This window comes from Mesocricetus auratus, unplaced genomic scaffold, assembly GCF_017639785.1.
Source record: "Mesocricetus auratus isolate SY011 unplaced genomic scaffold, BCM_Maur_2.0 Super-Scaffold_6730, whole genome shotgun sequence".
NCBI classification, from domain to species: Eukaryota; Metazoa; Chordata; class Mammalia; order Rodentia; family Cricetidae; genus Mesocricetus; species Mesocricetus auratus.
In genome coordinates, this window is record NW_024429184.1 from 81,710,329 (window position 1) to 81,732,587 (window position 22,259).

Here is a 22,259-nt window from a genome sequence, read left to right on the forward strand (position 1 = left end):
TCGTGGCTGGGACCAAAGTGGTAGAGGGACATGATGGCTGATTTACTCTTTTTCTCCCTTGTCATTCAGTCCAGGCCCCCAGCCCATGCATGGTGTCACCCACACTCAGGGTAGGTCTTTCTCAGTAAACATTTTTGGAAATGTGCTCATAGACACCTGAGGTATGTCTCCTGGGTGATTCTAATACCAGTGAGATTGACAGTGAAATGTAGCTCAGTTGCCAAGGTCAGGAAATGTAACGTAAGTAGTGTCTCTCCCTCCCTGCCAGCTGTCTCAGTGATGCCTTTAAACTAAAGTGTTTTCCAGTGTGCAGCAAGTGTCCGAGTCTGCTTTTGAAGTGGGTGAGGTGATGCTTTGGGGGCTGTGTGTTTCTTACCAGCACTTTGTTTTTCCCAGGTGAGAGAAAAGATGTTTTCCCGGGTAAGAGCCGTTGTTACTCCTTGTACTTTGACATGTCGTCATTTGCACCTGAAGGAGAAAGGCAAGCCACTCATGTTGAATCCGAGAACAAACAAGGTTAGTAACATTAATGCCAATGTAGTGGAGTACTTTTTAGACTGATAAGGCTTGAAAGTTTCCTGTTTGATAGCTTTATAGCTGGGTAACTAAGGCCTTTTAGGGAGAGTTGACTTTTCTATACCACATCTTTTCATTCAGCTGGTTTTGTTTCTTTGTTTATTTGGTTGATTTTTACCCCCAAAGACAGGGTTTCTCTGTGTAACCCTGGCTTTCCTGGAACTCACTCTGTAGACCAGGCTGGCCTCGAACTCAGATATCTGCCTGCTTCTGCCTCTTGAGTGCTCCCCAGAAAACATTCAGGTTTTGACTCATTCTGACCTGCATTTACTATATGACACTGGCATCTGAGTAAAGCCCCTTGGCAGCTCACCTGATGTCATCTGAAAAAAATGGCAGAACAGTAGCCCTTGCCTGTTGATGCTTTCTATGGGGGTGGGGGAGTGGGGGGAGGGATAAAACAGGCTTTTGATGTGCTTTGCATAGTGTCTGGTGTGTGGTTAAGACATGTGTCGGTAGTGGTTGGGGAATAGTTAAGTGGTAGCATGCATGCTTACCATGTTCCTAGATACATACAACATGTACTGGCTGGATTTGTGTGTCAACTTGACACAAGCTAGAGTCTTCAGAGAGGAAGGAGCCTCAGCTGAGGAAATGCCTTCATAAGATCCAGCTGTAAGGCATTTTCTCATTTTAGTGATCAATGCGGGAGGACCCAGCCCTTGGTGAGTGGTGCCATCCCTGGGATGGCTGTCCTGGGTTCTGTAGGAAAGCAGGCTAAGCAAGCCAGTAAGCAGCACCCCTCCATGGTCTCTGCATCAGCATGTGACTGCCTGAGTTTCAGTTCTGACTTCCTCCAATGATGGACTATGATCTGAAAGTGTAAGACAAATAAACCCTTTCCTCCCCAACTTGCTTTTGGTCATGATGATTCATTGCAGCAATAGAAACCCTAACTAAGACAATGAAATATCTTTTAAAAATGTAATTCTGAAAAGAGATTTCTTAGAGAAATCTTGCAAGAAGATAGACAGAGTTTATCACAATATATGAAGTGTGCCTTTTGGGGAATGCTACATTGTGATTAAAGGTGTGATCTGTTTTAAAAGACTTGTCATAAAATTTTTGCCAATCCAAGTTTTTTTTGACTGTATGAGAAAACTTCTGAGCTGTTTAGCATCCTATGTTTACAGGAGTTTGAGGCCTGCACAGGAACGGTAGATGCATAAAGTACTCTTCATCTCAGCATGTCTGTGAGTCATGCAAGCTGCCATTAAAGCATGCTTAAAGAAGGAGATCCCTTCTGCCTCCAGATCTTCCATGCTCCTGTGCATGTCACTCATTCCTAACCCAGGACTGGAGACATGGTGGATGGCAGAGCACCAGCATGGCATGTACACTTGGAGGCTTGACTCTAGAAACATCACAGAGCAAAACAAAGCACAACATGGAGGTTTTTCCACACCACCATAGATGGGTAGTTGCTCCTTCTCTGAAACCCTGCAGCAGTTTTAGCCCCTGGCCCTATGCCATCACCAGTTCTTGTCTCTTTCTGCTGCTTTTCATGTCCTAAGACCTTGTTACCATGAGTTTCTCTTTTTGAGCCTATTTCCTGTTTCTTTGAGATAGCACAGTTCATCTACTTTGTGTCTTTTCTACTGTCTCATAGTAGCCATTTTGTAAATATGTTAGGTTTACTTATTTGACTTTAAATTGTGTGTGTGTGTGTGTATGTCTGTCTGTCTCTCTGTGCCTGCAGAGGCAGAGGTGTCAGAACCCTCTGGACTTGGAGTTGCAAGTGGCAAGTGGCTGTGAGCCCCCTGGTGTGGGTGGTGCTGGGATCTGAACTTGAGTCCTTTGGAAGAGCAACATGTCCTCTTATCTGCTGAGCTATCTCTCTGTCACACCATACTTCGCTTCTTAGAGTGACAGATGTTTCATTTTCTCTCTGCTTTCCTTCTCTTTCTCTTCCAAACCCAGCACTAGGTATCAGACTCAAGGCCTTGTACATGCTGAGCAAGCTTCTATCATTGAGCTGTTAAATAGCAATATTTAAGCAGGGGTTGTTTTTATTATATGTAGCTGCTGAAGTCTCTGGCTAGTTTGGCAGTCGGCTAATGATAAGACAAAGACTTAAATGTCTGGAACTAGAACCATTTAGTCTCCCATGCTTTGCTAAGGGCTCTCTTGCATGGTGCATGCATGCCTGCACCACTCAAACACTGCGTATAGCTTCTGCTCTCAGAGCCTGCCAGTTATCTTCTGGCTCTTTCAAGACTTTCCTAGAAGTTGTATCCCCCAGTACCTGAGAGCTTTTCAGTGCCTCACTCACGTGGGCATCTTACTCCCTAAGCTTTCCTGTGCAGCTTTTTGTTCAGCCTGTTTGCTGTGGGTGTGGTACGTTTCAAGCAGTTGTCTGGAACTAAGTTCAGCCACTTTTCTTGGATAAATGCTCCCTGATCATTGTAATAAGCCTTCAGTTATTTTCCAGAACTAAGAAAGAAATTGCTTCTGATCATTTGGCCAATGTTCTTACCCCTTTCATGGAGGAAACAAATTTCAGAAGTCCATACTTTAGCATTTTTGCTGGGTTCATTTTAATATAATTTATCCCACAGCCAAAACCTGGAAATTGAATATGTTCTGACATAGATTATTTTTTAGCCCTATTTTGATTTCATTTATATGTTACATGCATCTATATATAATATGAAGTTTTATGTGAATTTTCTAAGCATAAATGTGTTAACAAATGTGCTTTGATTGACAACTCTGGTATTCATGGTATGGATCTACTATAAATTCTTTGTGGCATAGATGATGGCATGGTTAGTTTGTAATAGCCAAGAGATCCAGGAGCACAGTTAGAACTGATCACTGTTGTATACCTCTGTATTCCCTATTTAACTAGATATTTCTCTGGAGTGGCTGAGTGCAGGCCATATTGCTTCATTAGAAAATATGTGCATTAAGGTATTTAAGTGTAGCCAGGTTAGTAGCACACACCTTTAATCCTAGCACTAGGAAAGCGGAGACCTGCCTGGTCTATAGAGCAAGTTTCAGACAGAAGTCTGTGTCAACACCTACCTCCACTCCCCAAAAAAACCAAGATGTTGATATGTACTTTATGTTGTCTTCCATTCCCAACAACAGTACCTCTGAGAGGTAAAGTACCCTTTCCATACACTCATCAAAATGTGATATCATCAAGACATTTTGAAATTCCTGGAAAATGAATTTTACTATTCAGAATTTTCACTTAAATTGTATTTTAAAGGATGGTGCTATTGCTATTACAGTTAGTACTAATTTAAATTTTTTATTTCTGTTTTTTAGGGGATGGCGTTTACGTTACAAGAACGACAAATGCTTGGTCTTCAAGGACTTTTACCTCCTAAAATAGAGACACAAGATATTCAAGCCTTACGATTCCATAGAAACTTAAAAAAAATGACTAGCCCTTTAGAAAAGTAAGAGCTGATTGGATGTTTAGTTTATGTTGGCAGTCTTTTTTTTAGAATCACGGTGTGATTATTTATGGCATGAGAAATGTACACCCTCACAAGTGTGCTCTTTTGTCTGCTAACTCCTGGTGATTCTGTCTTCGTCACTTTAAAGCACACTTGCCAGTGATCACTGTTGTAGAGTTTGGCAGAAAGAAGTTTTGTGCCAGTGATATACTTGCATTCACATTCCACATGTGATTGGAATGTTGGAAACAGGAGGTGCCATCTAACTTGCTCACATTCTATTCCACCATTTTCAGTGGTCTCCCACTTGGTGACATTCTCCTGCTAGACTTGGAAGTGCAGGCATCCAGGGGTAAGGGACTGCCTCTGGAGAGGCCTTTCTTGCTGGTAGAGACTAGGTTCTTGAGGATACATGGGACATCAAACAGTGAGGGAGCAAACCGTTTTTATAAGTACGTTGCATCTGCTGATATACTCTCATGATAGACCAGGGACCGACACAGTAACATCCAGCCCTGCCTTCTAGGAGTTCAGCAGCCAATAGTTACTCCGTGACTGTAACTGTGCTCTGTCTGTTCTGCGGTATGTGTTAGGGCAGAAAAATTGCACGTGGGATCTATTCTGAGAGCATGAGGGGTCATGTGGCCCAACTTGGGGAATTAGGTAAAACTTCCCGAAGAAGGCGGTAGCTGAGCTGAAATTTAAAGGATGTTGCAAGCTAACAGTCAGAATGAGAAAGAGGAAGGTATTGCAGGTAGAGGGGACTTACCTGAGTTCAGGACTGACTGTATCTGTTGGGGTAAATATAAACACTGCTGGCCTGTAGGAGGAGTTCCATTGATGCAGTGGGACAAAGAGATGGTTGCACTGAGAAGTGAGTGGGTGGGAAGAAAATGTAGCCTACGCTGAAGAAGTTCAAGTAAGAGGGGGAGGAAAGACATTGAGTAATAGAGTGGAACTCTGGTTTAAGTGTTCTCACTTGGGGAACAAGTTGAGTGCACTCATAGTTACAAAGAACAGATTCAGGAGAAACTGCTACAGCTAGGTTCCTGAGGGAGGCATAGCATCAAGTGCAGAGGTGAACGGCTCTGTTAATCCAGAGGGAGGTCATCACAGATATTGGTAAAGGTAGGTGTGCTAGTGGTGACTCTGAACTCGTATCTGGTGACGTGGGTTTTCTTTTTTTATTTTTTACTTATCAAATGAGGTTTTTTTTTTTTCTGTCTCATCTAAATGAGACTGTCTTTATTTTTAAATTTAAATTAGAAACAAGGTTGCTTCACATGTCAATCCCAGGTTCCCCTCCCTTTCCCTCCCCTCCTCCCACACCCTCCCACCAAACCCCCCCCCCACTACTCCCTCATTTCCCAGGGAAGGTAAGGCCCTCCTTGGGGATTTCCATAGTCTGTCATTTCATCCACTGCAGGGCCTAGAACCTCCCTCAAGAGTCCAGGGTGAGAGTGCATCTCTCATTGTGGGATGGGCACCCAATGTCCATTTGTATGCCAGGAATAAATACTGGTCAACTACAAAAGGCCCCATAGATTGCCTAGGCCTCCTCACTGACACCCACGTTCAGGGGGTCTTGATCAGTCCCATGCTGGATTCCCAGCCAGCAGTCTGGAATTCAAGAGCTAACCCTTGTCAGGTCAGCTGTTTCTGGGGGTTAAACCAGCCCAGTCTTAACCCCTTTGCTTATCAATCCTCCCTCTCTGTCACTGGGTTCCTTGAGTTCAGCTCAGTGTTTAGCTCTGGGAGTCTGCCTCTGCTTCCATCAGCCATGGAATGAGGTTGTTTCCCAGACTCTCTGGCCATGGGATTGTAGGCTGGCACTCCCGGGATCTATGTCTAAAATCCATATATGAGAGAGTACATACCATGTTTCTCTTTTTGTGACTGGACTACCTCATTCAGGATGGTTTCTTCTAGTGCCATCCATTTGCCTGCAAATTTCAGGATTCCATTGTTTTTTTTCTGCTGAATAGTACTCCATTGTGTAAATGTACCACATTTTCTCTATCCACTCTTCCGTTTAGGGGCATCTAGGTTGCTTCCAGGTTCTGGCTTTTTACAAATAATGCTGCTATGAACATAGTGGAACAGACATCCTTGTTGTATGAATGGGCATCTTTTGGGTATATGTCTAAGAGTGGAACTGCTGGATCTTGTGGTAGACTGATTCCCATTTTCCTGAGGAATCTCCATACTAATTTCCAAAGTGACTGTACGAGTTGGCACTACTACCAGCAGTGGAGTAGTGTTCCCCTTTCTCCACATCCTCTCTAGCATAACTATCATTGGTGTTTTTTATTTTAGCCATTCTAATAGGAGTGAGATGGTATCTCAGAGTTGTTTTGATTTGCATTTCTATGATGGCTAAGGATGTTGAGCACTTTTTAAAGTGTCTCTCAACCATTTTAGACTCCTATTGAGGATTCTCTATTTAGTTTTTGTTTGTTTGGTTGGTTGGTTGGTTGGTTTTTTCGAGACAGGGTTTCTAGGGTTTCCCTGTGGCTTTGGAGGCTGTCCTGGAACTCACTTGGTAGTCCAGGCTGGTCTCGAACTCACAGAGATCCACCTGCCTCTGCCTCCTTAGTGCTGGGATTAAAGGCATGTGCCACCAACGCCCGGCTCTATTTAGTTTTGTAACCCACGTTTTAATTGGATCCTTTGGTACTTTGGATACTTCTTGAGTTCTTTGTTAATTTTGGAGATCAGATGTGGGTTGCCTTTTTGTCTTGCTGACTGTGTCCTTTGCCTTACAGAAGCCTCTCAGTTTCAGGAGGTCCCATTTATTGTCCATCTCAGTGTCTGTGCTACTGGTGTTATGTTCAGGAAGCCATCTCCTGTACCAGTTCATTCAAGGGTACTGCCTTTCTCTTCTAAGAGGTTTAGTGTGGCTGGATTTATGTGGAGGTCTTTGATCCATTTGGACTTAAGTTTTGTACATGGTGATAGACATGGATCTATCTGCAGTCTTCTACATGCCAGCATCCAGTTATGCCAGCACCATTTGTTGAAGATGCTTTCTTTTTTCCATTGTATAATTTTAGCTTTGCCAAAAATCAGGTGTTTCTATGTGTGTGGGTTAATATCTGGGTGTTCAATTTGATTCTATTTGTCTACCTGTCTATTTTTGTGCCAATACCAAGCCGTTTTCAGGACTATAGCTCTATAATAGAGCTTGAAGTCAGGGAAGGTGATGCCTCCAGACATTCTGTTGTTGAACAGGGTTGTTTTGGCTATCCTGTGTCTTTTGTTTTTCCATATAAAGTTGAGAATTGTTCTTTCAAGTTCTGTGAAGAATTGTGCCAGTATTTTGATGAGGATTGCATTGAATCTGTAGATTGCTTTTGGCAAGATTGCCATTTTTACCACATTGATCCTACCTATCCAAACACATGAGATATCTTTCCATTTTCTGGTGTCTTCTTTAATTTCTTACTTTAAAGACTCAAAGTTCTTGCTATACAGGTCTTTCACTTGTTTGGTTAGTGTTACCCCGAGATATTTTATGCTGTTTGTGGCTGTTGTAATGGATGATGTTTCTCAGATTACTCAGCCCATTTATTATCTGTATACAGTAGGACTACTGATTTTTTTGAGTTAATCTTGTATCCTGCCACTTTGCTGAAGGTATTTATCAGCTGTAGGAGTTCCCTGGTAGAGCTTTTCGGGTCACTTATGTAAACTATCATATCATCTGCAAATAGTGAAAGTTTGACTTCTTCCTTTCCAATGTGTATCCCTTTATCTCCTTTTGTTGTCTTATTCCTCTAGCTAGAACTTCAAGTACAATATTGAAGAGATATGGAGAGAGTGGACAGCCTTGTCTTATTCCTGATTTTAGAGGAATTGCGTTGAGTTTCTCTCCATTTAGTTTGATGTTGACTGTTGGTTTACTGTGTATTGCTTTTATTTTGTTCAGGTGTGTTCCTGTTGTGAGTTTTCTTTTTAAAATAGAATTTGAATGTCTCAGATAAAATGTAGAAGGGCTAAGCCTATTCGGTGAGGAAGAAGCACTTGGATATGAAATAAAGCCCCTCCCAAGTTAGATGGGTTAAGAAGAGCAACCCTGATATTGTGGTATACTTACTTCTCAGGTCTTACAGCACTTGAGAAACTGATGCAGAAGGAGCAGGCTCATAACTTGAAGGCTAACCTGGGCTACATAGCGAGACCCTGTCTAAACACAAGGAACTGTAGGAGGCCTTGTGGAATGATCTCATTTGTAGTGCTGTCTCACATGGACAGTGTTAATCTCTACAGAAAAGGAGAGATGTAGCATCAATTCAGGTTTGGGGGCATTATCCTAGGCTTATTATTACTATGAAGTTAAGTTCAGCCCATTTGTCTGGAGTTGACTGTCTGATTGGTAGATGGGGACAAAGTCGCTTTGGTAGAGTTTTGCAGTGGTAGTGGTGTGCATACCCGTGACTTCCCAAATGGTAATAATTAGAGAAGAGGATAGGGTTGTGATGAGTGTGGAAGTCGGGGCATTTGTCACCCCTACATGTTAAGAGACCTGGGTAGGAACAAGGTCAGTTTGGGCAAACAGAAGTGGCTGAAGTGGAATGAAGTGAGTGATAGCCTGAGGAGCTCCCCTCTCACATGTCTAATGGGTTGTCCGTTTCTTTAATACTCTCAGAGCCTTCTTTAGAAAGCTGTCTTTCCCGTTTGAATATTTCCCTAGAGTGAGGAGAATCGTCTCTTCAATTTCTACCTGTTGATGTTCCTGGTAACTGTATAGAAAATATAGTTCATTCGTATAAATGGTTTACTTACATGTTCGCCAAATAAAATACAGTGACACGGAGGTCTCAGCCTAAGATGGAGTTATGTCCTAATAAACCATTTTACATTGAAAATGTTGTAAGGTGAAGGCATGCTTAGTACACCCAACCCACCAAATACCATAACTCAACAACACAATCCATTTCAGAGGAAATGACTGACCTTTGATTGCATGGCTCCCTGGAAGCTGTGACTGAGTGTAACAGCCCAGCATAAGAGAGAGTATTTTCATATAACTCCACACATACCCTCTTTTACAGATGGTCACTCCCTTAAGGGCTTTTTTTCCTTAACACTACAAAAGCAACGTGAAGGTGAATACAGAAGAAATAATAGGATACAGTGGGAGCAGAACATAGTAAAGTCGAGTATCTGTGTGCAGTAGGGAATGGCCTCCGGGCTACTTTAGAAGACATGAGTAAGGGACTGTCCCTAGCAGATAACAAGCCGGGGCCATCAGATGCACCTTGTCCGAGGAGGTGCAGTAAGTCAGGATAGAGGAAATGGGGCTGGAAAGTACATGTTATCTTTTAGGGGTTTGAGCCTTATCTTATTGGCATTTAGAATCCACTTAAGGACAGTTATAAATGATTCCAGATAATGTGTTTTAAAAGAATCAATTGGAGCAAGAAAGGAAAATTGTATGAAGACTAGTGGATTAGACTGGATGTGGGGAGAAGAAATGGACATATTTGAAGGATACTTGTAGGTGTTTGCTTTAGGCTTCAGTGATCTACTAGATTGTGGCAGAGAAAGAAAAGAGAGAGAGAGAGAGAGAGAGAGAGAGAGAGAGAGAGAGAGAGAGAGAGAGAGAGAGAGATTGATTGATTGAGAGAGAGAGAGAGAGAGAGAGAGAGAGAGATTGATTGATTGAGAGAGAGAGAGGAAATTAAGAATGGCCTTTAGTTTGACCCTTGTTTTCTTGGTGGTGTTTCTGCTCCATGTACCTAATAAAGCTTAAAACACACTGGATTATAGCTCATCAGCACTGGTGACTTCCTGTGTCCCTGAACGTCAGAGCAGTGCTTGGGCCTTCAGGGTTTGGTGAGCATTGGATGCGTACCACTTCCTCTAGCTTCATCATTTACACGTGGGCCTCTTCTTGGCCCCTTAGCATCTCCAGGCCTTTGTCTAAAGGGCTAGCTGTTGTTTTTCTTGTTATCTATCACTTATGTCATCTGTGCTTTGCTAATTTATAGTAATGAGTGTTACAGAATTATAACTTAGGGGTGGGGGGTATGAGAGAAAAAGTGTGTATGTGTGTGTACACGTGTGCAAAAGGTGCAGTTTTAGACGGTTAGGTTAACTTTTGAAAGTCAACTTTCTACATGATGCAAGCTAATTTAGGCATTATTTGCTGTGCTTAATTTCAGATACATCTATATAATGGGCATACAAGAAAGAAATGAGAAACTGTTTTATAGAATACTGCAAGATGATATTGAAAGTCTGATGCCAATTGTATACACACCAACAGTTGGTCTTGCCTGCTCCCAATATGGACACATCTTTAGAAGACCTAAGTAAGGCTTGTTTTTAAATACAAATATGTGTTGTTTATTAAGTGAGAAAAACACCATTCTGTAACATCTAATTAGGTTTCTGTGTGTTACAGTCTTATCCCTGGAAGGTTTCTCATCTCACAAAAGCCATTCGTATTAAAAGTGTAATTGAGAGTAATAAAAACATGTTCATATCTTTTGTTTTTCTAGAAATAGCTCAATTAAGTAGCCCCTAATAATTATTGCCATTTTTAGAGGAGTTGTATAGTAACTGTACCTTTCTCCTCCCGCCACCCCAGACCATAATTACTGTTGAGCCTTTTGGCAGTTTGCCAGGTTGTGGTTGACATCCTCATTTATCAGCTTTAATTTCTGATGTTTGTCCTCCTTTTTAAAAGGGAAATTAGCTTTGATGAATTATTTTAATTTCAGACCATTCTAACACAGTCAAACATTTTAGTACATCTTATTGGGAAGACTTCCTCTGTGGGCCATTACCTCTAGTCCCTGAGTGAGCACATGGCTGGCTGTCACCTAAGGGTGAAAGAACCTGTTAAAAGCTGTTGTTTTACTGGATCTGTCTGAGCCTATTCTTAATTAGTTTTTCTGTCCCTTCTGGTCTGTTGTTTACCTTAGTCATTGTTTTTTCCCATGGCCAGCTCACACCATACTGGCACCCTTGTAGAAATTTAACCGGGAATGGCAGCATCTCTTAGCCCTCAGCCGTCCCCCCACCCCCCAATCTAGTCTGAAGGCTCTTCTCAAACTTGAGTCTGTAAAGAGCACTTGTTGGATTATTTAAAAGGCTGAACCCTGCCAACTTTCTCTCTCCCCACAAACTTCTGATGAGGAAAAAGATCTAGCAGCCTGAACTTAGTGAGCACTCTCCGTGCTTATGTGACAGAAACCCAACTGGCACTGTTTAATCTAACCTGTATGGTGCTGTTCCAGAGTATCTAAAACATTTCTAGGAGATAGCCTGGTGGTTGGCTGCATGTGTGGTTTCCTATTAGAAGAGTGTTTCTCAACTTAGGCTAAAGGAGCAAAGGAAACTGGAAAGTGCAATGTCTAGACCTCACTCCATGGTTCAGCTAGCTAGGCGTGGGCCCCGGTATAGTTAATAACAGCTCCTTCTGTGATTCTCATGTGCACCACAGATGACTATTGACAGGAGACATAGCAACATGGCGCAGGGCTTTGGATGCTGTTAAAGCATTAATTCATTGCATCCTATGTAGGAAATTTTACTTTATTTTTCACTTTGATGGTTAGAGCATGCAATGTGGACACATCTCTTTTGGGGTAAATGATCACATCAGTTAACAATAATCTTTGTTATCACTATAATCAACATAATTATCATTTGAAAGAGTTGAATTGTTTGAAAATAAATCAGTGCTTGGAAATTAAACCATATCTTGATGTTTTATTAAAATATCTTTAAGTATCCCAATTATGGACAAAAACATAGGAAAAACTGTCATGAAATGTAAAGGTATTTTTGTTCTATTGCAGGGGATTGTTTATTTCAATCTCAGACAGAGGTCATGTCAGATCAATTGTGGATAACTGGCCAGAAAATCATGTTAAGGTACTAAGAGCACACCCTCCTTCTCACAATGTCTTCTCTTCCTTGTAAGTTAACTCTAGATTGCCAAGAGCAAGTTTCCCTTGAGTTATTTATACTTCTGTACATGCAGATGTATGCTTTGTGTCTGAGGATGTGCTGGTAGTAGTCACTGTGAGATGGACCACTGGGACAGTGCCTATTCTGAGCAAGACAGTGGCACCAGTGTACAAAGGAGCTTGGCCATAGCCCTCCAGCTTCACCAAATGTTGGACCAAGTGTGGTGGTGCAGATCTGTAATCCTCTAATCCCTACACTTGGAAGGAAAGGCAGGAGGACCAGAAGCTTGAGTTTGAGGCCATCCTGGGGTACATGAGACCCTGGCTCAGAAAAGGAAACAACATAGGAATGTTGGTTCTGGGGGTAGTTAGTGTTCTCTCTCTCTCTCTCTCTCTCTCTCTCTCTCTCTCTCTCTCTCTCTCTCTCTCTCTCATATGTGTGTGTGTGTGTGTGTGTGTGTGTGTGTGTGTGTGGTGTGTGTGTGTGTGTCTATCTGTCTCTCTTTTGTCTAAGGTAAATTTAGATCCTTGGCAAATACTACATTGACAAAATAGTTTTAAATGTAGCAAATGCAAGGCATGGTTAATGTAACTGTCTTTCATGAAGCATACTGAATAACTTAGTTAAAGATCTTTGGGTAGCACCATGCTTGTCACTGTGGTAATCTTACTGCCTTTGTTATGAATGTGTTCTTTACCAAAGTAAATACTGATGAATTGTGAGTTCATCCATGCACAACCCCAGCACTTTCAGGTGAAAGTAGAAGGATCAGGCCATCCTTCGCTGCTTAGGGAACTCTAGGCCAGCTTGTGCTAAATTTGACACTGCCTCCCTCTCCCCATGCTTCCAAAGTCATTAGTTCAGATAATTTAGGAAAAAACTGGTAAAATAACTAAATTTACAATATCATCTTACTTACATGTAGGCATATATGTGTGTGTGTGTGTGTGTGTGTGTGTGTGTGTGTGTGTGTGTGTGTGGTTTTTCTCCTTTACTTTGCTAAGGTTTCTCTTGATTGCCCTAGGTTGGTAGATCATACTGTTTATTTTTAGACTTTTTATGTGGTAACCTCAGATTTTAATCCACTTCTCCTATGTTTCAATCTATAGAAAGAATACTTAGCTTGGTCCTCCTGTCCCCTCATTCTGTTCCCAAACCTAACTCTTCTTTAATACCTCATAGTAGGCAGAAGTCCTAGTTTAAGTGTGCTCCATGGGGTTGTGATTGGAATTAGACATAAATGGTTCTACTTCTGAAAGTGAGAGTAGAAACAGAGCAAACGAATCCATTCTCTTTAAAAATGCACTTCCTTAGTGCCCACTTTTGGCAGCTTCTAATACCCTTTTTGTCTTATTTTATTTATAATGAAGGCTGTTGTGGTGACTGATGGAGAGAGAATTCTGGGTCTTGGAGATCTGGGTGTCTATGGAATGGGGATCCCCGTGGGAAAGCTTTGTCTGTATACAGCATGTGCTGGCATACAGCCCGAGAAATGCCTACCTGTGTGTATCGACGTGGGGACTGATAATAAAGTGAGTGAACCCTCCCCTTTGCCCAGTTCCTCTAGTGTAAACAGACTAACAAAACCCTGTAGCCATCCTCGAAGATGATTTGTGAAGGGGGAAAAACCTTGTCATTTTAGATGTTAATCTTTGTCTTAAGCTCGGCTGTTAATATTTATATAAGTGACAGTAAATCTAGTCTAGTAAGTTTCCTAAAGGGTTAAAGTTTTACCTTACATGTTTACTGTAAATAAATACTGTAATAAAAACTTTATTTTAACATTCACTTTCTTATATAGGCACTATTGAAAGATCCATTTTATATGGGCTTGTATCAGAAGCGAGATCGCTCCCAACTTTATGATGATCTGATTGATGAATTTATGAAGGCAATTACTGACAGGTACCCTGTGAAGCTGATGGATATGGGGTGGGGGGCACTATTCTGCTGTTTTCTTTTATGTCCTGGGAGCTTGTAAGGGAAGGATTAAGTTGTGGGGACTTTTTCATGCCCACTGATACGTGCTGGCACAGATGGTACCTTTGTTCTGCGTTGCTGGCTGGGGTTACCTGACATTTGGAAGAAAGTCCGCTTTCACCTCTCGTGAACTCTCGAAGTCCATTGCTCCCATAAGCCTTCCGTGGCCAGCCTCATTCTCACCTCTCCACTGGAGCTCTCCTGAAGCTTTGGCATCTTTCTTGGGCTCATTTTGTGGGGTTGTTTGTTTACGTCTGGAGGAGTGTGCACATGTGTGCTGGTGTGCATGTGGAGGTCAGAGGACACCTTTAGGAGTCTGTTCTCTCTGTCTACCTGTATGCACATTGAGCTCAGGTTGCAGGCCTGCTTGGCAAACACTGTACCTGGACCATCATGAATGGAGCCTCTATTTACACGTGTATTTGTGGTCTGCTGTCCTGGGAATGGAGTCTAGAGCCTCACACATGCCAGACAAGCACTGTTTGACTGATCTAGACTCTCAGCTCTTGCATGGACAGTAAATTGTGGCCTCCGTACATGTGATGCATAAATATACCTGTATGGCTCTCTACTCCAAACTGCTGGGGGATTTTGTCTTGAGAAGGTCTGTCACTGTATGCTGTTACTCAAATTGCCACTGTATCTCAAATTGAATGCTTTCCCTTTCCAAACACCCTGCCTTCTCTATTCCTAACTGCTAATAATGGCAGTAACCTTCACCCCATTGTGAGACCCTTAACCTTGGTGCTGTTTATGACTCTCCTCCATCAACCAGCTATTCCATCAGCGCTTCCTCAGATTCAGCTGGCACTAACGTTTGCATACCTCATATGTCTGTCTCTTGTCACCACAGCCTTCTTTCACCTCTCCTGGATTCCTCTGAACTCTTCTCCAGCCAGTTTCTCTCCAGTTTATTTCCATCTAATACCTGGATTAATCTTGTAAGAATGTGTATTGCTTTACATTTTTTTTTTTGCTGGAAATTTCTCGATGGTTTTCTACTGCCACAGCTTAAAAACCCAAATTCCTCATCTTTATTCTCTCTCTCTCTCTCTCTCTCTCTCTCTCTCTCTCTCTCTCTCTCTCTCTCTCTCTCTCTCTGTCTCTCCCCATGTGTATATATGTGTTTGTACATATGTGTGCATGCATATGCATATATGCATTTGTGTGTATGAATGCTGGTGCATGTACCATGGCAAGTGTGGAGGTCAGAAAATAACCTCTGGTGTCTGTCTTCACCATTAGCCCTAAACCAGGATCTCTTCATTGTTTTTTCTACTGCCTACTCTTTTATGGCATGTTTTTTATGCTGCTAGCTACTTCAGAGGCTTCCAGAGGCTGTCCTGCCTCTGCTTTCTACTTCCCTGTAAGAGCACTAGATTATTTATGCTAACATTGAGTCCAACTCTTTTGAGGGTTCTTGATATTTGAACTCAGGACCTCACACTTACTGGGCAAGCACTTTTACCACTGAGTCATCTTCTAAACTCTAGCTCAGCTTTTAAAATTACTGGCACATGGAGATACTCAGAAATGAATCCATTACTGCAGGCAAAGACGAAGACAGATTCAGAGCTGAACTGCTCAGCTTCCCCACAGTGCCCTCTGTCCCTTCTTCCTTCACTTCCCTCCCTCAGACAACAAGGCAGTGTCTTCTTAGAGCTCCAGACCGCCTTGGCACTGGACCGCCCCGCACTTTCCAGTGTGCTCTGGTATACCATGGCATCTGCCTCATGTTTCCTAGGTCATTATAGACTCCTAGCTGCCGCTTCCGTCTTTCTCATCTTCCCACACTAGTCTGTGCCACACACCACTGGTAGCTTGTCTTTGCTATCAGGAGGCTGTTGTGAATTCTTCCTGCTCTACAGCCTTCAGGGATTCAACATGAGCCAGCTTCTCCTTGTCCTTCAGTGTGAAGCCTGAAATCCATACCCTGGCTGTTGAAAATGTGGGGTCACTAGGATGTACCTTATTTAACTATCCTCTTTACTTCTTATTTGTTTACCAGATGAAAATCCAGCGCTGCTCCCTTTCCAGCCTTTTCTGCCTTTTCCCCCCTTGGTTTATTTGTTTGAGTCAGTCTCCTGTGTTTTCTGTACTAGCCTCAAACCTGTGATCCGCCTGCCTTAGCGCCTCTGGTGCAGGGTCCACGTGTGTGCTACCATTCCTGCATGGCCTTCCCTCTGACCCCTGTTCACCAGTGAACTCACCTGGCAGTTCTTACCTCCTGTATGCTAACGTGCCTTCCTGTGTTGTCAGTCATCGTTTTTTAGTGAGACTCATCTGTGACATGCAGAAAGAATCCCTTTTGGGGGTTTGCTTAGTGCTTGTATGCACTGAACACCTTCCTGGGCCTTTGGAAAGTGCTTACACAGAGAGTGGCCATAGGCCCATTCGTGCCTCTGTGTTCAAGTCACAGGTGTCTACATTTTGGCTCTAGACTTTTACAAGCTCTGAAACTCATGGCCTTGAGCTAGTGTAATACCTTACTTTGAGATACTAATCCTAAAAATAGTAAACAGGAAATCTGTTTAACAGTGGTGCTTTCCACACAATGTATTAAAGTGTTTGCTGTTTCTAGATATGGCCGGAACACACTCATTCAGTTTGAAGACTTTGGAAATCATAATGCATTCCGGTTTTTAAGAAAATATCGAGAAAAATACTGTACCTTCAATGATGATATTCAAGGTAAAACAAAAGGGAAATATTTTTCCCCCTACTTTTTAAGTGTTTATAATGTATCCTTTGTTTGTTTCATTGTAAAAATCCTGGGTTTTCCTGCAGGGACAGCTGCAGTTGCTTTGTCGGGTCTTCTTGCAACCCAAAAGGTTATTAATAAACCCGTCTCAGATCATAAAATCTTATTTCTTGGAGCAGGAGAGGTGAGTTTTTAAAGCTTTTATAATTAAAACCAGTAGTCTGTTCTCTTCTATAAAGTGAGACTGACCAGGGATGGTGGCTCACACCTTTGATCCTAGTCCTTGGGAGACAGAGACAGGCAGATCTCTGCGAGTTTGAGACCAACCTGGCCTACATAGCGTGTTCCAGAATATCCAGGGCTATATAGAGAGATTGTCTCAAAAGAAAAAAGGAAAGTAAGACAGTGTGTTAGTGTTTATTGAAGATCACAATGAATTTAGTATTTGCTGAAAATGGTATGAATTGTGGTCTCATAAAATAAATAATTTGTTGTCAGAGAGACTATGTGATTTGTAAGGGAAGACAATTAAATATGGCTGATCATGTGATCCCCGCGTATAAAGCAATTGAGCATCACCTCATACTCTAGGCTTGATTTCTAAATATGTGCTTACTGGACAGGCTGCACTTGGAATTGCAAATCTTATAGTTATGTCTATGGTGGAAAGTGGCCTCTCAGAAGAGGAGGCACGGAGGAAGGTCTGGATGTTCGACAAGAATGGCTTATTAGTTAAGGTAAGGATACAGAACTTGGAGGATCAACAGGGCATCTGGCTGGGGTGTTTCGGTTGGGTGTTGCTAGTATCTTCTCTTATAGTCATGCATCTCACTACCTACCACAGTGTGCAAGAACTGGCCTCCACTGCGTTGTCGGCAGAGCCTGTCCCATCTTGCTGTCTGTCTTGGTTTCATTTTATTGCTGTGATAAAATAACCCCAACAAAAAGCAACATAAGGGACAGGATTTGGCTTACAGTTGCAGATTATAATCTGTTACTGTGGGGAAGTCAAGAAACTACAGTCAAGAGCAGAGAGCATTAGTCTTGCTTGCTGTCGGCTAACTTCTCTTACACTGTCAAGGCGCAGCCCATGACATGGAGTCATTCATATTCAGGGTAGACTTTCCCATCCATCCTCAATTAAGGCAGTCCAGTCAGTACACACACACACACACACACACACACACACACACACACACACACACACACACACATCCCCTCCACACATATCTGACTACTGCCAGGCATGTCCAAAGCCAACCTGGTCTAGATAATTCTTTGTTTAGACTCTTAAGTGATTCTAGGTTTTTGTGTGAAGTTGGCAGTTTCAGCTAACCAGCACTGTCTTTTATAAAGCCTCTTATTTCATACTTAAATCATAATCTGTCTGCTGGTACCAGACTTACTCTCTCTGTGTTCTCAAGCTCTTAAGAAATGGGATAGTTACTACATCTGATTGTATTCGACTCTCCTAAACTAAAAATTTTTGTGGTGCTGGGGATTGATCCCAAGGCCTTATGCGTGTCATTGGGCTACACCCCTAACACTAAAACACCATTCTGTTTAAACTACTAGCAGTGTATCTAATATTCGAGCAGAAACTCTTAATGTTGTAATGTCCTGCAAGTCATAATCCCGTGTTAGTTCGTGTGTGGTAAGGATCTTTCCAATTATCTTAGCGTCTCTGAGCCTACCTGCCTACATTCCTTTGCATTAGTTACTGTTTTTGATCAGGTAAAGAATATCATAGATCTTATGTTGTGTGGCATATTTTCATCTATCCAGGATGCAGTACTATTTTATTTTCCCATGTTTGCTTCATAATCTAATGACAGGACAATTCTTTCCCATTTACATGTATTAGGCATGCATTTACATGTATTGGACGTATGCGTGGCTCTAGTCCTGGGCCTTTTTCCTTCACTGGTGTCAGTACCCGGATATTGGGGTCACATTATATGTACTGTTGCCTTTAGTCCTCTCAAAAGTCCTGTCCTTTTGGGGGGAGAGGGAGTTGGTTTGTTTTGTTTTCCTCATGCAATTTTACAGTCACAGAAGCAAGTTCATTGGGGAGAGGGAGTTGGTTTGTTTTGTTTTCCTTAGGAAATTTTATAACCACAGAAACAAGTTTAAAATAATCATGGAGAGCTAGAGAGGTGGCTCAGAAGAGCCCTGGTTGCTCTTGAGAAGACTTGCTGTTTTCAAAGTCATCAGTTTCAAAGAGACAGAGGCAGAATGCCTACCTAAGAATGTTGCCTGAGTATGAAGCCCAGCCTCTGAATTATTAAACTGTTGCTCCAAAGGTGCTGAAGCTGCAGTGTTTGCCAGTACATGTAGAAGGGAATGTTTGTAAACATTACATTTTTACCTGGAGGGGAATGTATTTCTACTGGTATACAGTTCAGGGCTTCACTTTGTCGTACTGGTTTTCATCCAGGGTCTGAGTCTAAAGTGATTGAGTGTTGGTGGCTACAACAGCTTCCTCCACACAGGCAAGAGTCCCTACTCACCTACACCCTCAAGTGTGTTTTGTTTTTTAGAATGAATAATTAAAGTAGCTTGGCCTGTGTGTCTTTTCTAGTGGCCCTAAACCTGTCATCCGTTTGGATAAGCTACACCGTGTTCCTTACTAAATTACCTCTCTGCAGAGCTGTGATGATGTGGAGGTAGTGAAACATGTACTCTGAGCAGTCTTAACCTATTCCACGTAGAGATGGTTGGGCAGGGCTTCAGCCATGTAGTGAGTTTGAGAGCAGCCAAGGAAGGCTAGGTCATGCAAGACCCTGTCTTAAAGGGGGACGCAAGTTGGGGAGTTCGCCTCCACAGTAGATATGTTCTAAGCCCTGGGGTCTATTCCTTGTAACAAAAAGAAACTTTTTTTGGTGTGACTGTTCATAAATTTGGTAGGCTGTGGTTTCCCCACTTGGTGCTATATTACATTTCTAAAATACTAATGATTCTTCGTTGTAAGTATTGAATTTAGGAGGACTTCATGGAAGGAATGAGTTTTTGAGAGAGAGTACAAAGTTTATGTTCTAGACATGATGTGATTTGATGGACTGTAATTTTGGATTCTGTGAAGTTAAAATTAGAAGATAAGCCGGGCGGTGGTGGCGCACACCTATAATCCCAGCACTCGGGAGGCAGAGGCAAGCGGAGTTCGAGGCTGGGCTGGACCGATAGCCTCCGAAACAGTACAGAGAAACCCTGTCTCGTAAAAAAAAAAAAAAAAACAAAAAAACAAAAAAACAAAAAAAAAATTAGAAGATAAAGGTTGAAGAGAAAAGGAAATAAAAGTACATTTGTATCACAAGGATAAAATTTAATTGTTATTTCATGTGTCCAGTTTATCTTTAATATGCACTTACTGATACTATATTTTATTAAAACATTCAGGGGCGGACTGCTAGCATAGATGGTAACCAGGAACCATTTGCTCACGTGGCCCCAGAGAACATACCTGGAACTTTTGAAGATGCAGTGAATAAACTTAAGCCTTCAGTTATAATTGGTAAGTGAAGCTGTTGATAAATAACCCTGTTACTTAGCTATCTGCCATAACTACCATGTAGGATTACTAAAATAAATTGATGTATTTTACCTTGTTTTTAGCATATGCAGGTGGTCTCTCAGTGTATTGGGACTGGTGCCAAAGCCCACTGGACATACTCAAACCTGCCGCACCTGCGTCTCCTATGTTAAGAGGTGTAGGACTTGTGGTGTCACACGCCTTCTTGAGAGGCAGAGAAAGGCGGGTCTTTGTGAGTTCGAGGCCAGCCTGATCTACAGAGTGAGTGCCAGGACAGGCTCCAAAGCTACCAAAAAAAAAAAAAAAAAAGAGGTATAGGACTTGTTCTTAACTGTACACACCCCACTATATACTTGAGCACACCTATAGGTGACCTACATTTAATGTAAATGCTATATAAGTGGTTCTTCAATTGTATTGTTAGGGAATGATACAAAAAAGGTCTGAGCATGTTCAATACCAGCCTACATTGAAAATGTACATTTATTGACTCTGTGTATACAGAACCCCACAAATAAAGAGGCCTGACTCAAATTAATATTTTTGGTTACTGCACATAAAATTCTTTTTATTTTATTTTTTTCAAGACAGGGTTTCACTTTGTAGCATTGGCTGTCCTGTAACTCACTCTGTAGACTAGGCTAGCTTTGAACTCAAGGAGATCTGCCTGCATCTGCTTCCCAAGTGTTGGGATTAAAGGTGTGTGCAACCACTGTCTGGGGCATAAAAATTTTAACCAACAAAATCTCGTGCTAGTTATGGTGTACACACTTCTACTCTCAACACTCTATAGAGATTAAGTTAAGATTATGAGTTCAAGACCAGTTTAGGCTACATACTGAAACGTTATCTAAAAAATCTGGAAACGGGAGGGGGCAGCAAAATGGCTCAGCAGGTAAAGGCTCACTACACACCTGATAGTGTGCGTTGAGCCCCCTGGGATCCACATAGTAGGAGAGCAACGTCTCCTCCAGTTGGGCTCTCCACATGTACTCCATGGTGTGGGGTCCCCACACATACACATAGACACTAAATAGAGAAACGTAATTTTAGAATTATATTTTAACTTTAACTGAAGACAAACCTGAAGCTGGTTTACTCTCCTGTCGGCTGGCTTTGAACACCCAGTCTCCAGTGAGTGTCCTGCCTGAGCCTCCCAAGGCACCAGGACCAGGACTGCATGCCTGGCTCTTTATAGTGTTTTACTTTTAGAGATGTTGTGACTGATGCAACTTTAAAAGGCCAAGGTCACTTGACAGACTATACCAGGAAAATCCAGTGCAGAGTAGGCATTGCATTGGCAACAAAGTGGAGGCTTTGCATGTGTTTTGTGAGGCTGGTGTAGCTGACGTCTGTGCTGACACAGCCCTGAGTTCTCAGCTCAGATCCAGTGCTACTCCTTGTGTAGCTGTAAATCGGAGTTCACAATCCCGTATTTTACTAGTTTTCATTTAGGAACTCTGCTTGTGGTTTTTTTTTTATATATAAGAACTCTTACTATTTTTTTTATATTGAGAGGAAATCTTACAGGTTCTCTACTCCACTTCTCTCAAAACTCAATATGGAAACAATATATCCAGTCATTGTTTATCTCTAGAGCAGTGTTTCTCAACCTCTGAGCAGCAACCCCTGAAGCTGAACTATACCCATTAAATGACTGGGCATTTCCCCAGGCCCTGGCAGATGCTGTCTGACCTCTCTAAGGGTCTGTTTCTGGTCCCTCGGATGAGTAGATTTTCACTGTCCCCTGGTCATTGGTTAACATGGAGTAGATAGTCATAGTTTTTAGTTTTTCTAGCACACTCTGTGTGCTAGACAATACGTAAGTGTCTCTCATCAAAACAAAATGATACCTGTGGTTTGTTACAGTAAGTGTGCTATAGAAACACTTAGCAAGAACCTGTTTATTATGCCTGTGCTGATGGCTTTTTCCCCTTATTTATTGCAGGAGTGGCAGGTGCTGGCCGGCTTTTTACTCCTGGAGTAATCAAAGCCATGGCCTCTATCAACGAAAGGCCTATAATATTTGCACTAAGTAACCCAACAGCGCAGGCCGAGTGCACAGCTGAAGAAGCATATACACTGACAGAGGTATAGCAAAGAAAATCTCACGTGCTGCTCACGCGCTTCCTTAGCTTCT

The 22,259-nt window shown here is 42.1% G+C and overlaps 1 protein-coding gene across 2 annotated transcripts in view; it reads left to right on the forward strand.

Moving 5' to 3' along the window:
- Me2 (malic enzyme 2) overlaps positions 1-22,259 on the forward strand; it is a 47,100-nt gene that overhangs the window by 7,631 nt on the left and 17,210 nt on the right. For both annotated transcript variants that reach the window (XM_013116836.3, XM_005074604.4), the window contains exons 2-12: positions 397-516; positions 3,853-3,986; positions 10,154-10,303; positions 11,798-11,873; positions 13,280-13,441; positions 13,711-13,814; positions 16,471-16,580; positions 16,677-16,774; positions 17,214-17,327; positions 19,987-20,101; positions 22,068-22,210. In XM_013116836.3, the coding sequence (XP_012972290.1) occupies positions 409-516; positions 3,853-3,986; positions 10,154-10,303; positions 11,798-11,873; positions 13,280-13,441; positions 13,711-13,814; positions 16,471-16,580; positions 16,677-16,774; positions 17,214-17,327; positions 19,987-20,101; positions 22,068-22,210 (1,314 nt within the window). In that variant the 5' untranslated portion in view covers positions 397-408. The remainder of the gene's footprint in view (positions 1-396; positions 517-3,852; positions 3,987-10,153; positions 10,304-11,797; positions 11,874-13,279; positions 13,442-13,710; positions 13,815-16,470; positions 16,581-16,676; positions 16,775-17,213; positions 17,328-19,986; positions 20,102-22,067; positions 22,211-22,259) is intronic.